This window comes from Suncus etruscus, chromosome 11, assembly GCF_024139225.1.
Source record: "Suncus etruscus isolate mSunEtr1 chromosome 11, mSunEtr1.pri.cur, whole genome shotgun sequence".
NCBI lineage: Eukaryota > Metazoa > Chordata > Mammalia > Eulipotyphla > Soricidae > Suncus > Suncus etruscus.
In genome coordinates this window covers 35,670,677-35,687,740 of record NC_064858.1, presented here as the reverse complement: position 1 = coordinate 35,687,740, position 17,064 = coordinate 35,670,677, and the positions used below count along the sequence as shown (strand labels likewise).

Genomic DNA, 17,064 nt, shown 5'->3' with positions numbered 1-17,064 from the left:
CCAGGCGGATCCCAGCCTGTGTCTCCTTGGCCCATCATTTTGCAAAGCAAGCTGTTCCTCCTGCCAGCTGCTGCCCTCATCTTCCAGGCAGCCTTCTTGATCTGTGGCTTAAGCTCTCTTGTCTCACCTGGCTGCATTGGTGACACAATATGGGGTGGCTCTGAGACAGAACCTCTCAGGTTTCTTCTTCTTCTTCAAAGGGTCTTTGCAAAGGGTTTTTGGGTGAACACTAAGCATGGACATTTGCTGGTTGAGATTGTGCTTGCATGCAAGACCCTGGAAACTGCTTGAGAAAGGGTCATCTCAGCTCCTTTACTAAGACTATTATAGAAGTTACCCAGTAGGGAAGGATCTGGGATTTCATTTCATTCCCACCCCTCATTTCACCCTCACACATATTTAAAGATTTCGTTCAGCATCTGTGGGAGGAATGAGAGAATGAGTGTGCCAGGACTACAGGGAGCACTCCATAAATAATCCGTTCAATCTCCGCTGAGGATCAATTGGCCTTGGATAATTTCTGGGGTTCCTAATGCTGATTGGACTCCCATCTAGAGCATCATAGAACCTTTCAGTTCCTAGTAGGGTCTGTAATTCAGGAATGTGAAGCTGAGAACAGTGGGAGTATTCCCTTCTGAAGTGTGTCTGTAGGGCGTTCAAAATTGCATGCTGGGGGCTTGCTTGCATCGTCTTTTCATGGTGAGCTGCAGTTACTAGCTTGCCTTCATTTCCTGGAAAACCCAGAATGTGTATTTGTTGTTACAATGCAGCCCTTGTTACCTTATACTGCTTTGTCTCTGTCAGCCCAGAAGCACTTTATTTTGTTACTGATTTATTTTTTTTTCAGGACTGGGTTTCAAATCCAGGTGTCACACAAGCAAGGCAGATTCCCTACCACTCAGATACACCATCAGCTCCCAAAGCATTATTTTGAAAGAGGAAGTGATATGCTTATTCACCTGCTAATTGCATAGGCCTAATATTGTAGCTTGCTTACCAGTTCTAGTCAACAGCGTGGGTTAGAATTTAACTGCTTCCCTATGCCACATACTTGATGTGCATTTACATTTTCTCCTTCATATAGCCCATTTGACAGCTAGAACTCAGTGAAGTCCATTTCTCCTCTGAGGCCTAGGCTGTAAGGTATCACTTTATGTGTAGTGGAAAGTTTCTGGTTTGAGATTGGTCAGGAGATAGGTAGATTCCCAGAGCAGTTAGGAAACAATTCTTGGAAGATTGAGGAGATTTTGAGAAACCTGTGGAAGGCCTCAGAAGGCAGACAGGCCACCACTGTGGTCCTGGGTCAGCATGGGGTGAGCTGACAATGACTGTCTCTAGGCTTTGAAACTCTGAATTTTATTGTTTTGTCCATTTGTTTTTATTTTAGGGTGCTGGAAAGAGAACCTCACATTTATTTTTACTTTTAGAGCCATACCTGGTGATGCTCAGGGTTTGCTCTTGGCTCTGCACTCGAGTGTCACTCCTGATGGAGCTTAGGGGACCATATTGGGTGCTGGAGATCAAATCAGAGTAGGCCTGATGCCTTACCTCTGTGATATCTCTTTGACTCTTACTTATTTTGATGTCTGTATTTGACGTGTACTTTAACCTTAGAGATATATCTCAGACCTGTAAGTTCCTATTGACCTCAGTTAGGAAGAGATTTGGGAAGAGAAGGACAGAATGTCTTACACTGGGAATCCTTTTTTTTTTTTTACTTTTTTTTTTTTTTTATTGATTGATTGGTTGGTTGGTTGTTGGGCCATACCCATTGGTGCACAGGGGCTACTCCTGGCTCTGCACTCAGAATTCGCTGCTGACAGGCTGGGGGACCATATGGGATGCCTGGGGATCGAACCTCGTCCTTCCGGGTCGGCCACATGCAAGGCAAGCTCCTCATTGCTATGCTATCTCTCTGGCCCCTAGACTGGGAATCCTTACAATTGTGTTTACTTCCAAATAGCTCCCTTCTCTGATGGGACCTCAAATTTATCTGCCTTTCCTGCATTCCTCAGCTTTTTTTCTTTTTGGTTTTTGGGTCACACCCGGCGGTGCTCAGGGGTTATTCCTGGCTCTATGTAGGCTCGGGGGACCATATGGGATGCCGGGATTCGAAACACCTACCTTCTGCATGCAAGGCAAACACCTTACCTCCATGCTCTTTCTGGCCTCGTTTCCTCTGCTTTTCTAAGCTTTGCCTCCACCTATAAAGCTCTGTTTCTGTTCTTCTTTGATCAGTACCTGTCAATTTTTTTCTTTTTTTCTGATTCCAAATGCTATTTTTTAATTAATGTATTTATTTAAACACCATGATTACAAATACGTTTGTAGTTGGGTTTTAGTCAAAAAAACGTACACCCCCCCTTCCCCAGTGCAACCTTCCTACTACCAATGCCCTTATCTCCTTAAGGTTGACAAGGCAGGCTCAGAAATTGACCTATCATTTAAGGCCGAGGACCAGGTTTTCCCAACTCAAGGCTTGTTCCTAGCTCAGGGATCACTTCTGGCAGCTTCAGGGAGACTAGATATGGTGGCAACAATCAAACCCAGGTCAGTTGTGTACAAGACTAGCACACTATCCATTGTACTATCTCTTCTGGCTCTATCAAACATTCTTGGCTTGATAACTTTGTGGCCCAGGGCTGGCCCATGTATACGAGATTTCTGTTTCTAGCACTTTTGACCTGGAATAAGTCACAGCTCGATTTTGCACTGTCATTTCTCATTGGTAAAATAGCAGGACTGAAGAAGGAAGAATCCAACACAATCTGCCCAGGTTTTTGTTACCTGAATAATTATTTGAATTTACAAAAGTAGTTTTCTTATATGTTATGGACTTCTGTAATGCTTAAAGTTTTTTGGTTGTTGGCTTTGTTTTTGGCCACTGCCTTTGGTGCATAGGAACTACTTCTGGTTGTCAGTATGATCCAGTCTCAGGACATTGTTTGAGGGTTTTATTGTTCCTGTTGTTTCATTTTTGGGTCACACTAGCCATGCTTGGGCTGCTCTAGGCTGTGTAGTTGGGATCACTCATGACCTGAGTGTTCCTAGTACTGTGCCAGGCCTGGGTTTGATCCAAGGTGTCTGCAAGTATTTTGATGCCCTAATATTAACATACTAAATAGCCCATATTTGAGTTTTGAAGCAGCTAACATTCAACTGCTGAGCTGTGCCCTTTTTCCCTACCCAGTGGCCCCTTCTGCAAAGCACAGAGCCAAGATGGATGATATTGTGGTGGTAGCTCAGGGCTCCCAGGCCTCAAGGAACGTCAGCAATGATCCTGATGTCATCAAGTTGCAAGAGATTCCAACTTTTCAACCACTTCTGAAAGGTAAGGACTTGTTGACTTTGTCTACTCCGAACTTCTAGGGAAGATTTGCAGGACCCTAGCTCCTCCCCAGATAGCCACACGCTGGCTGGGCTCCCTCACCTCCTTTGAGTCTGCTTCAATGAGGTGTTCAAAGTCTTCTGCAATGGCCCTGCTTAGAACTACATCTTTTTTCCCTGCCTGCCTTTCTCCGTAGCACTTCATCACCAGTGACAGCACAGTTTACTATGACTGCCTGTGTTTCTTGGCTAATATGTCAGCGCCCTTCTGCAAGACCTTCAGTCTTCTGTGCACTGCTGAATACTCAGTGCTTAAAATAGATTAGTTTAATGTAGAGATTGAGTGAATGAAAAGCATGGTGTTGGAGTTGACCTTAACCTGATATATTTCTAAGAAAAGATTCCATTCTTATTTGGTCAGGACAACAGAGTCACTAGTCACTACATCAAGAAAATCTTCATGGCTGCTGATACACTTATAATTTATCCTTTTGGGATTCATAGATTGTATTTTTTCCCCCCCGCTAGTTTTTCTCCACTAGTGCTAGGGGTCTGACCCAGGGCCTTGCCCATTCAAAGCAGGCACCTCTACCACAGAATTCCAACCTCTGGCCCACCTGAGCGCAGTTTAATAGAGTCGATAAAATAGTAGCTTTCCCAAGTTGCCTGAATGAGTTAGCCACCCTTTAAAATGAATTTTATAAATGATTTTGTTTTCCTATTAACTATTGTGGTTTATGTAATTATAAAAAAAATCTCTTTGTCTCCCTCTCCTCCGAAGATTAGAAGGATAAATGAGCATAAGGCTATGGAACAATCTAATATAAAATGTCTATATATAGATAATTATGTGTATTAAAAAGTTCTACCCACTACCCACTCTACACTTAAAAAACACACACACACATACACAGACACACACCAATCCTTTAAAATGTTTTTTTTCCACATCTGGCAATGCTCAATGGTTATTTTTGGCTCTACACTCAGGAATTGCTCAGGGTACCATATTGGATGCTGGTGATCAAACACAGGTTGATCGCATGCAAGGCAATGCAAGTGCCCTACCTGCTGTACTTACTCCAGCCCCACAGTCCCTTTAATTTTACAGCATTAAGTATGTTGGAATAATTTAGTTGAGATTAAACAGCTGGCATATAGGTGGATAAAGTTGAACATTTATGTCACTGATGTCAAATTCTATTCCAGTTATGTTACTTCCCACCATTTTCTTAAAAAGTGGGTGGTGCTTTATTTATTAGAGTATTTTGGTGAGTCTATACCAAGTGGTGTTCAGAGGCTAACTCTGACACTTTGTGCTATCCACCCAGGCCTCAGTGGTGCTGTGTAGATGACCCACTTGCTTTCCCTTTCATACCAGCACTTGACAAACCTTTTTCCCATTGTCCACAGTCCATGGTGTTAGTCTTTGGTAAAGTTTTCTTCTTTTTTTTTTTTTTTTGGTAAAGTTTTCTTGACTTTTGTTATTTTGAAAAGTGTTTGACTTTTTCCTCAGAAGTCAGTGTCCTTGAAATGTTCATTTCCACATGTTCGTGTTCACTAGACAAAAAGACATAGCCCTTTTTTGAGAGACTTAGAAGGGAACTAATCTCGGTTTTCATCCTCCTCCTTACGGCTTTGACATTACTTCCAGTGAATCACAGTTTCCCCTCTGTTCTTTCTCCCCACAAATCCTTTAGAACTAATTGGAGTTCCTTCTTTAGGGAAATTCTGGGAACAAGCAAAATTAAAATAGCCCATAGAACTGGAGAGATGGTATAGTGGGGAAGATTCTTTCATGCATTCAGCTGACTTGGGTTTAATCCCTGGTACCTCATCTAGTCCCTCAAACCTGCCAAGAAGTAAGTCCTAACTACTGCTGGGTGAGACCCAAAAAACTCATCTAGAACCTCCTGCATTTTTTTTTTAATTTATTATTTGGTTTTCAGGCCATACCTAGCAGTGCTCAGGGGTTATTCCTGGCTCTGCATTTGATGACTGATAGAAGTTGGGGGTCTATCTGGGGTGCTGGGGATTGAACCTAGGTTGGTGATATGCAAGGCAAGTATCTTGTCTGCTACACCATTGCTCAGGCCCCAAACCCCAGAATGTTATACTTTTCAGATGAATATTTTCATTTTAGGTATTTGAAATTATTTGATGATGCCAAATTGACTATTGGAAGAAGAATTTAGGAGAAGACTGTTTTTAAAGGGAAGCTAACCTTGTATTTAACATCATCTCCGGACACTCTGAGAGTGAGTGTGTTCTAAGTGTAGTTTGCTAGACCTGATGGAATAGATGCCTGTTTTTTTCCAGGGACCTGGCCATCAACTGACAGTTGCCTTTTTTTTTTTTTTTTTTTTGATTTTTTGGAACCTGAAAGAGGTGTGAGAGAGAGACAACTCTCTCACAGAGCAGGTTGCTGTGAAGAGATCAGGGGCCTGTCAAGGAAAGGAGAAGATGCATTGGGCAAGTATAGCCTGAGAATAGGGCTGGTGACACCTGGCCATGGCCTACTCAAGCCAGACTGTGGGAACAGGAACAACAAAGGCCGGGAATATTGCAGTAGATGCTTATGTTTCATGCATATGAAGGAAAGAGCTTGGTGATTCAACAAGATAGGCAAAAGGAATGACTGGGTTGAAATAATAATGAGTATCATTAGATAACTAAAACTTAAGGTCTAGAGCTATAGTTCAATGGGTAGGGCACTTGCTTTGCACACAGCTGACTTAGGTTCAATCCCTGACATCACATATGGTCTCCAGAAACCACCAGGAATGATCTCTGAGAGAAGAGCTAGGCTTAGACCAGAGCACATCGAGGTGTGTCCCTAAACTCAAAAATAAATAAGAATAAAATATAGGTCATCCTTGTATGAAAGCCATTATTCTTTTCATTACACAGATGAAAACATTGAGAGTTTTAATCCACTACCTAAGTCACTTAGCTCTAAGCAGTTCCCCATCTTAATAGGGCCTGGTGGACATTGAGGTTTTCTTTTCTTTTTTTTTTTTTAATTTTTAAAAATTTTTTATTGTGACCAAAGTGCATTACAAATCTTTCACTGCATCATTTATGGTACATAGTGACAATGAATGAGGGGCATTCCCACCACCAGTGCTGTCCTCCCTCCGCCCCTGTTCCCAGTATGCATCCCATATCTCCTTCCTCTACCCCCCAGAATGCTAGTGCAACTGGTCTCCACTTTACAGCTTGTTGTAGATTGAGCATCCATTCCACCATCATTGGAGATAAAAAGGATAAGAAAAAGGAGAAAAAAATTTGATGACAACTACCAAAAAAAGAAAGAGAAGAGAAAAAATAATGGAAGAAAAAATGGACCCGGCAAATAAAAATAAAAGTAAATCTCTAAATAATAACCACAGGAGTGACAAAGAAAGAGAAAAGTGGAAGAAAAAGAGAAGGAAAATAAAGTCAAAAACTAACAAAACAAAACAAGAAAAAGTATGGGTGCTGGAGTGGCAGGGTTTGGCGTTCCCTCCACTTTTTTTTTTTTTTTTTTTTTGCATAGGCACAGTAAGCATTGGGGAAGAAAGTGAATTCTCGTGGCCTAAGAGATTCAGGGTTTCTCCATCCTTGATGTATACCATCATGGGATCAACCCCTGGCTCCATATATACTCATTACCTCATCCCAAAGGCTTTTTTGTGATGGCAGGAAAGTTTCTTCTCAGTTGTGTGTGAGAAAATCAAGCACTGTAGCTAGCGATCTTGGTATTTGTGCTGGTTATAGGTCAGGGTCTAGGATAGAGTCTCTAGGTTCTAGAATCTAGACGCAGTGGTCCTCAAACTATGGCCCACGGGCCACATACTGTATTTGTATCTGTTTTGTTTCTTCATTGCAAAATAAAATATATGCAGTGTGCATAAGAATTCGTTCATAAGTTTTGTTTTACTAGAGTCAGACCCTCCAATGGTCTGAGGGACAGTGAACTGGACCCCTGTTTAAAAAGTTTGAGGACCCCTGAGAGGTTCCTATCCATCGTTGTTGTTGTGTTCAGTTTTCTGTAACACTTGCTCCCTGTTTTCGTTCAGTCCCTAAGCCGAAGCCTAGGATATTATGGATCCAAAGGTTCTGCTCAGTCTCTGTTGTTCAAGTTGGACCTCTGCAATAAGACATCTTGTTGTTGTTGTTGTTGTTGTTGTTGTTTTTTATGTGTCCTGGGCCACAGCCTAGGGTAGGGTTTTCCTTATTAGTCCCAAGGTAGGTTCTGTTCAGTCACGGTTGTCAAAGTCAGTTATCTGTTGTTGGTGCTCTTATTTTTCACAGTTCAAAGAACAGTATCTCCTCTGATTTCCATTTAGTGTTAGGTGATGTGATAGTTCAGCCTGGTCTTAGGTCAAGTTTTCCTTTCCTCGTTGTCATATCAAAACTGGCACAGTTGGTGCCAGAGTAGTGTTATAAATCTTCCAATGGAGCTTAGTTCCTGGTGGTGTTGCCCAGAGCTGTATCATTTCTATGTCAGGGATCTGGGGTTTGGGATTGGATTAACACTGTCCAATCTCCAGGGGACCATGTTGTATCCACATGACACATGTTCAGGATGGGAGGCACCCTTCTGCTATAAAAAGTGAGTTCTTATGCCTAGAAGATAAGATCTTGTTTCTGTGTCTATGGTTTCCCCTTTTTTTACTGTGCCCATACAAAAACATGGTGTCATACTGTGTTGCTGGTGCTATTCTGGGTAAGAATGACAGGCTGTACACACAGTCTCTGTTGTCTGGTTTTGTTCTGAGCTTTTATCCCAGTCAAGGCTTTTTGTACCAAGCAGCACCAAAATGGTAAGGATAGAGAAAAAATGTATATATTAAAATAGAACAATAAATAAAACTTAGTTAAAAAGAAAAGGTATTCGAATAGAACAAGTGGTGGAGGAGGCTACCTGTATATTTAGAAATACACATCTTAAGATGTATTGTTATGGGCCTGGAGAGATAGCACAGCGGCGTTTGCCTTGCAAGCAGCCGATCCAGGACCAAAGGTGGTTGGTTCGAATCCCGGTGTCCCATATGGTCCCCCGTGCCTGCCAGGAGCTATTTCTGAGCAGACAGCCAGGAGTAACCCCTGAGCACCGCCGGGTGTGGCTCAAAAACAAACAAACAAAAAAAAGTATTGTTATACAGGTATTGAGCTTCTGCAGGCAATATAAGACTCCCAATTAGGTCTTTTGATATATTCTTGTGGGGAGTAAAAGCCAAGGTACTAACAATGATGAGATACCACCTCACACCACAGAGATTGGTGCACATCACAAAGAATGAGAACAATCAGTGCTGGCGGGGATGTGGAGAGAAAGGAACTCTTATCCGCTGCTGGTGGGAATGCCATCTAGTCCAACCTCTATGGAAAGCGATATGAAGATTCCTCCAAAATCTGGAAATTGAGCTCCCATTCGACCCAGCTATTTCACTCCTTAGGGATATCTTAGGGATATACCCTAAGAACACAAGAACACAATACAAAAACCCCTTCCTCACACCTATATTTATTGCAGCACTATTCACAATAGCCAGGCTCTGGAAACAACCAAGATGCCCTTCAACAGACGAATGGCTAAAGAAACTGTGGTACATATACACAGTGGAATATTATGCAGCCGTCAGGAAAGATGAAGTCATGAAATTTTCCTATACATGGATGTACATGGAATCTATCATGCTGAGTGAAATAAGTCAGAGGGAGAGAGAGAGAGAGACACACACCCACAGAATAGTCTCACTCATCTATGGGTTTTAAGAAAAATAAAAGTCATTTTTGCAGCAATCCTCAGAGACAATGAGAGGAGGGCTTGAACTTCCAGCTCACTTCATGAAGCTCACCACAAAGAGTGGTGAGTGCAGTTATAGAAATAACTACACAGAGAACTACCATAATCATGTGAATGAATGAGGGAACTGGAAAGCCTGTCTAGAGTACAGGTGGGGGTGGGGTGGGATGGAGGGAGATTTGGGACATTGGTGGTGGGAATGTTGCACTGGTGAAGGGGGTGTTCTTTACATGACTGAAACATAATCACAATCATATATGTAATCAAGATGTTTATATAAAGAAAAAAAGTTTCAAATAAAAAAGCCAAGGTACTTTTCGATTCACAGGCCTTGGAATTGAGTTTGAGAGATGCTTTGCTGCATGCAGTACGAGACCATATAGTGTCTTTGAGCTGGGGTTTTGCTGAGGCTGATTCCTGTATCGTGCAACAGTCCACGATTTGGTGGGGGTGAGACGGGCCATCAAGCATGAATCAGCAGGCGTGCTAGTTGTAGTTCTTTGCCGAGGCATGAGAATGGGGACCCAGAGGGTGTCTTTCACTGAGGAACTGGAAGGTGGTCTGTTGGGGCAGGAGGCCAATCTTGGTGCCTACTGAGTTAGGAACTGAGGGTAAAGAGGGTTAAATTAGGGGAAGACAACGGATCAGGATTGGGAGATGAGGGGATAGAAGAGACACAGGGGTAGGGGAGAGGCAATACATGACTAATGTGCAGAGAATGAGACTTGCTTTCAATTTTCATAGAGCTCACTCCAGGGGTCTATGGATTGGAACAGGAAGTAGGGTATGTGGTGGGGGTTTGGGGTTTTAGGTGCAGGATTTGTCTTGAAGACTCCCCTTGGGTTTTGTTTTGTTTTGTTCTTGGAATCGGGGATTGAACCAAGGGCCTAACACATGCAAGGTAAGTGCTCTTCTGCTGAGCCACATCCTGGCTGAACCTACTGCATTGACATTGTTCTGCCTGGTAATTTAGAACCCTGCCTTTGAGTTCTGCCTCTCGGGCAGCTGTGGAGGGCCCTCATTGCTGTTGCCCTTATATTCTAATCTCTTTCTCTTTTATTTTTGCCCCTTTGCTGCTTTCAGGATGAGGTTATTTCATAAAGAAGTAAAAAGGCCACACAGTGAAGGCTGTACCCCCCAGATTTTATTTCAGAAAGCTTTTATTCAAGTTAATGACAGTTTACTCCTTCAGAACAATATATTCAAGTATTACTCAGAGTTTGCTATTGTTCCATAATGTCATATGATGTAATGCCAATGCTGGTGGGTGATCTGCAGAGGCAGTGGCTAGGCGAGTTTGGGGCTCTTGGTAAGACTGAGGTCATGTTTGCATTTTTAACAAGCAAGCAGATTCTTTCTTTGGTCTTAACCCTTTTGGATAAATAGACCAAGAGTATAATTTTTACTGTGTCCTAAGTAAGTCAAGAGAATTTCTGTGTTATTTTATTTTTTGGAAGGGCTAACATTTTTCGAATTAGGGATTTCTTTTGAAATGTAAAGCAGCTAATTAAAAAAAAATTAGTACCAGTAAATGCCCATAACCACACAGAAGGAAAATGTAGATTTGATGCAATTGAATTCCAAACTCTAGACTTTTAATGTCGCTCCCTTATTTTCTTTTTTTTGATTTCCACTATTTTTGGTTTTTCTATAGAAATAAAGTATTCAATAGTAATGCTGTATTGACTTATATGTATATTATAAGAGTGATCGCTCCTGGAGTTGAAATCTCTGCATATATGCAGAGGCATGGGTGTTTGTGCATGCCATAGCATTCTTTGTGACTGCCCTATGGTTTTGTTACTGACCTTGGATACAACATGAGATTGTCTTGTTGCCTAAGGACTGGTATGTCCTTACGAACAAGGAAGGTCAAATGTACACAGTGTAACTACAAGGGAGGAACACTAAGCAGCTGTGTGGAAGGTTCCTTGTTGGTTTGTTCATATGAATATGGTATTTGCAGTAGCAAAAATTTGTTTCCTTTTTGGTTTTTGGGCATTACCTGGCTTTGTGCTTAGGGCCACACCTGAGTCCACACAGGGAACTGTGTGAGACACTTGGAAATTGAATTGGGGGGGGGGGAGTTTAGAGGAGTGGGGGGGGGGGAGGCTTTTGTGTGCAGAGCAGGAGTCCTTCTCTCTAGTTGAACTCTTTCCCCAGCCATCTTGTTCAGTTTTCTTAGGAACTTTTTGTTCTTTGGATTATATTTTTAAGGCCATACTGTGAGACTCTGAAAAATGTTATTTTACACTTTCTTTTACAGAGAGTGTTTGTTTCCTTTGGTTTTTGCTCTGAGTTATTCTTGCCTATGCTCAAGAATTGCTACTTGCAAGCTTGGGTGACCATGTGGGATGCTGGGGATTGAATCTGGGTCTATTGTGAGTAAGGCAAATACCCTACCCACTACACTATTGTTCCAGCCCCACGATTGGTATTTCTTGACTGAATAAATCTAGCAGTGGTGGATGCCAGCTATTGATTTGCTGCTTTTATCATTTCTTCTACATTATATTGGTTTTATAGAATGAACTAATTTCTGTTACTCATCTGGTATTCTTTCTTCTAGGCATACCTGGAAAAAATTTTAAAATATTTTGAGCCAGTGGTGCTCAGGGCTTACTTTTGACTCGGTGCTCAGGGATCTCTCTTGGTGGTGCTTGAGGGGTTGTATGTTGTGCTTGGGATTAAACCCAGGTCAGCCATATGCAAAACAAGTGCCCTAACCACTGTATAATCTCTGTGGCCTATATAGGTGATTTTTAGATGGATGTTTTTCAGAAATTGGCCTGTTGCTTTCCTGAGTTCTTTCTCCAGCCCTGCAGAGGTTCAACTCAAGCCTTGCTGCTTGTCATGTGATGGTGCTTTCTCCTGTGGAGTTAGCATGTCTCTTAGGGTCCCCCTAATTCTACATTCTTGCTCTAACTCATGACTCAAAAACTCTGACTCAAAAACCAAAGAGCCGGTCTGATTGTATCACCCAGGACAGAGCAGAAGTCTCCCAAACACCACAAAAGCACCACCGGGAGAGTAAATGATCCTGAACAGAGTCTATAGTTAATCCCATGACAGTATACTCCAAGGATGGAGAAACCCCATATCTCTTAGGCCAAGTGAATTCCTTTTCGAATGACCCCAATATTTACTGTGCCAGGGCAGGAGGGAAAAAAAAAAAGAACAAAAAGCACAAAACATTGTTTATTTTTTATATATTATTTTTAATCGTCATTTATTATTATTATCATTTTTATTTACCTCTATATTTTTGGTCAGTTTCTCTGTTTGGGGGTGGTTATTGAAGTTGTTGTCCCCAGTTATACTTATTTTTTTCTCTTCTTTTCTTTTCTTTCTTTATGTGCTATGCCATGTTTCTTGTTTCAAGACCATGGCGTTTTTTTTCTTTCTTTCTTTCTTTTTTCTTTTCTTTTTTTTTTTTTTTTGTGGTGCTTATCGTTATTGTTGGAGTCCTCACTGGATATTTGACACTTCTTTTAGTACTGGTGGAGTGTTTCACCTTCTTTTTCTCCTTCGTCTCTCAAACCGATGATGAGAGCCTCTAGAAGAATTCCGCCCATTTTCGGCATATTAGACTTTTACCCCAGTTTATTACTTTTTTTTTTTTTTTTTTTTTTTGGTTTTTGGTTTTTGGGTCACACCCGGTGACACTCAGGGGTTACTCCTGGCTATGTGCTCAGAAGTTGCTCCTGGATTGGGAGACCATATGGGACTCCGGGGATTGAACTGCGGTCCGTCCTAGGCTAGCGCTGGCAAGGCAAACACCTTACCTCTAGTGCCACCGCACCGACAGTTTATTACTTTTGTCTTCTTCAAACAAAACCACGCAACTTGAACTAGCTAGTCCTGCCTCCCAGTTAGAGGGGGAAATAAGGGAGGCACCAAGACCAAACAGGTTCAAGACTACTAAGTAGTAGGCTAGATACAGAGGGGATCACATATTCTAGCAGCCCTGGGGGGTGAGGGAAGAGGATATGGGAGGTAGGACAAAAACGAAGGTGTAGGGAGGACAGTTTGGTGATGGAAATCCCCCCTGATTTTATGTAAATATGTACCTAAAATATTATTGTCAACAATATGTAAGCCACTATGATCAAAATAAAAATTATATTAAAAAAAACCCAACAAAAAAACAAAACCAAAGAGCCAGAGAGCTCTTCATAAGCATCATTCCTTGGTCTGTGTCCTAGAAACTGCCAATCAGCCTCAGCTGGGGAAAAAATAAGGCTCACTTGCATTCTATCACCAAGGATAAAAGTCCTTGAATGCTGACGTACCATTGCTAGGAGGCACAGAAACAGTTAACCTTGGTAGGCAGAAATAGAAATTCTCCACTCCCTGAAGCACTTTTTATTTAATTAAATTTTTAATTGCTGGGCCGGGAAGGTGGTGCTAGAGGTAAGGTGTCTGCCTTACAAGCGCTAGCCAAGGAACGGACCGCGGTTCGATCCCCCGACGTCCCATATGGTTCCCCCAAGCCAGGGGCGATTTCTGAGCACATAGCCAGGAGTAACCCCTGAGCCTCAAACGGGTGTGGCCAAAAAAAAAATTTTTTTTTAATTGCTTATTTTTTAAAACACTGTGGTTTATATAGTTGCTCATAATACAGTTGTTTCTGCCATTCTATGTTCCAACACCAATGTTGGTGTTACCACAATGTTACCAGTGTAACATTTCGCTACCATTGTTTTTGGTTTCTCCACCCATCCCCAAGCCTGCACCCGTGACAGGCATGAAATAATTTTGTTCATATTGCTGTTTACAACTAGTGGTAATGGAGTTATTGACAAAAAGAACTTCAGCAAAGAAAATTTTTTGTTTCTTTTTGGACCACACCTGACAGTGCTCAGGGGTTACTCCTGGCTCTGCCTCAGAAATCACTCCTACCAGGCTTAGGGGACTATATGGAATCTTGGCAATTGAACCCGGGTTAGCCACGTGCAAGGCAAACTACAAAAGAAAATTTGTGAAAATTGTTATATCTCACAACAGGATCATTAAGACATTGTCCGATGATTTACTAAGCTGTTTGTTTCTGTGTTATTGGTTTTGTTTGTTGACCTATGTGGCTTCTATATTACTTTGATCTAGTTTGGTGTGTTCTTACTGTGGTGTTCATTGTTGAAAAATTTGGAGGTGTTGTGTGGCTGCATATGTTGCTATTTAGTCCAGGAATTCCAGGTTCTGTGGTTGACATGGTAGCCCCTGTGGTGTGTGACTGTGGCTGTCAGGGCTCCAGAAGTATGAGAGGCCAGGGTGGGAGAAATAAAGGGAGAGGTTGCCTACATTCACTCCAAGAGAACTCCAGAGTTCTCAGACCATTAAGCAGTATACCTGGAGTTCAGGTCAATTAGGTGTCTCTGCAGAGATCAGTGGTTAAAGCAGTGAAGTCGGGCCATTGGTGAGGTGGCATTGTGATGTGTGTGGTTGCTGAGGCTTTAACAAGGTCAAGGACTTAGCCCACTCCTCCTCCTGAGTGTGCTCCAGTTTTCAGCCATGAGGCTGGTATACCTGTGATTTTTCAAGGCTTGGTTTACATCTCTTTCTATAATAAAATGAGTCTATGGTACTGGCTGATGAGCCAACATAGTGCTGGCTCCTGAAATGCTTTTTAATCCTTTTTTGGGGGGCAGATCTGATTACCATTTTTTTCCTTTTCCATGGGCCATTCATTTCTGCAGTGTTTTGGTAAACACCAGCCAAGTGTCTGGTTGCATTCCTGAGGATGGAATTAACAGAATCTAAGACACAGTTTCTCTCCATTTGGAGCTTGTAGTTTTCTAATTCTTCATAGTACGGTATGAGTAATTCTGTCCATATGCTTACATGAGCATGTATGGAGGAGAGAATAATTTACTTGACCTGGAAATTTGGGGCAGCTTCATGGAAAAAAAAAAGGCTTTGAGGGATGCTTAGGAGCTAGTCATGTAGAGACAACAGCACTGCTAGAATATTCATGGTTTTATGAACTTTTTGTATAGACAAAAAAAGATGTAATTAAGATGCTCAAATAATTCTTACCCATTATTATATCTGAGCCATACTGCTTTGATTTTCTTTTTCTCAGCTCATATAACCATCCTTGTGCTAGTTAAATTCTGATTTTTGAATCAAGTTGAATTATTTTAAGTCAAATTAAATTATCATGTCAGATTGCATGTTAAATAGTTTATGTACTCATTTTTTTTGTCTCTTTAAACTTTTAATGTGTGTTGTGAATTAAACAAAATATACATGGTTTACATTAGCTCATGTTCAAGGATATAGCATTGTAAATGATTATTTCCTGCCTGAACCAACCAATGTCTCTTAGAATATGACAGGAAAGACAAATGTGTATATTTCTCTTTAAGGCTCTGGTTTGCCAATAATATCTGTTGAGTGACAGCCCAAACACAATCCAAGGCTGAGTAGTCTAAAATTCTCTCAGTCATCTTTAATTTTTTCTACTTTTCCAAAGATCACATGTAAATGTGCTTCTATTTTTAAATATTTCAGACCAAGAAGTTTTCTTTGGAAAGCTGAGGCTTTAAAGTGTTCCCAGAATTAAAAAAATTCCATTCCCACCCACCTCCAAGTTGGAGAGATTCATTTGCTGCAAATTTTACTGCATTTGTATTTTGTTTGTTTTGGGGTCACACCTTATGTTGTTCAGATGGCTCTGTACTCCGGAATCACTCATGGTGATGCTTGGAGGGGCCATTTGGGGTCTTGGGTGTTGAACCTGGGTCAGTCTCCTGTAAGGAAAACACCCTACCCACTTTACTATCTCTCCAGCCCTATATTTGTATTTTTGAGTTTATTTTTTTCACTCTCAGACATCAGTGGAAGCAATGTCTGCCTTTAATTTAATTAAATTAATTATTAACTTATTTTGGGGGGGGGGCCACACTGGTGATGCTCAGGCGTTACTCCTGACTATGCGCTCAGAAATTGCTCCTGGCTTGGGGGACCATATGGGACGCGGGGGGGGGATGGAACCGAAGTCTGTCCTAGGCTAGTGCCTTACCGCTCTGGCCACTACTACGATCCCTTTCTTTTATTTTTAAAATTTGTTATTATTGGGCCGGAGAGACAGCATGAAGAAAGGGCATTTACCTTTCATACAGAAGGATGTTGGTTCAAATCCCAGCATCCCATATGGTCCCCCGAGCCTGCCAGGAATGATTTCTGAGCTTAGATCCAGGAGCAACCCCTGAGCTCAGCCGGGTGTGACCCAAAAAACAAAAAAATTTTTTTTGTTATTATTATTTTCAGTTACAAACAGATTTGCTTCATAGTGTTTGTACGATACAAAGGCAAATGGAATTAGTAAAACTTAGATTAGGGGCCAGAGAGATAGCATGTTAGTAGGGCATTTGCCTTGCATGCAGAAGGATGGTGGTTCGAATCCCGGCATCCCATATGGTCCCCTGAGCCTGCCAAAAGCGATATCTGAGCGTAGAGCCAGGAGTAACCCCTGGGTGCTGCCGGTGTAAACGCCCCCCCCCCAAAAAAAAACCCAAAACCTTAGATTAACAAGTGTCAATTCAAAATAATTGTTGTATCTCTTCATGGTGTTATTGAAGTTAGTATCTATGGATTTAGTAAATCCATAGATTTACTATGGCTGTGATAGATGCTAGTTGAGCCTTCTATGTTACTCTTTAGGCTCACTGATCTTGGTAGATTTCTATGTAACTTTCCCATCATATTTCCTGTGATACTGCTGGACTGACATGACTATAAAATATTGAGGTTTGTGGTCTAGGATCTTTAGAACTAAAGCAACTTTGGTGGCTTGGATGTTTGATAAGGTTAAGTTGTGGAGCAGGGCCATTTCTGTTGGAGAATATAGGGTGTTGTGTTGGGCTGCTGTAGTTCATGCAGAAAAGGGAATCTGCCCCACCGCTTTCTGAGAATGCCACAGAGGTATCATTCAGGACCAG

The 17,064-nt window shown here is 41.7% G+C and overlaps 1 protein-coding gene across 2 annotated transcripts in view; it reads left to right on the top strand.

The window, feature by feature from the left end:
* The window catches only part of BORCS5 (BLOC-1 related complex subunit 5), a 714,757-nt gene that overhangs the window by 633,060 nt on the left and 64,633 nt on the right, over positions 1 to 17,064 (top strand). Inside the window, exon 2 of one of the 2 annotated variants that reach the window (XM_049783334.1) lies at positions 3,187 to 3,331. In XM_049783334.1, the coding sequence (XP_049639291.1) occupies positions 3,220 to 3,331 (112 nt within the window). In that variant the 5' untranslated portion in view covers positions 3,187 to 3,219. The remainder of the gene's footprint in view (positions 1 to 3,186; positions 3,332 to 17,064) is intronic. The other variant, XM_049783335.1, reaches the window with a different exon arrangement.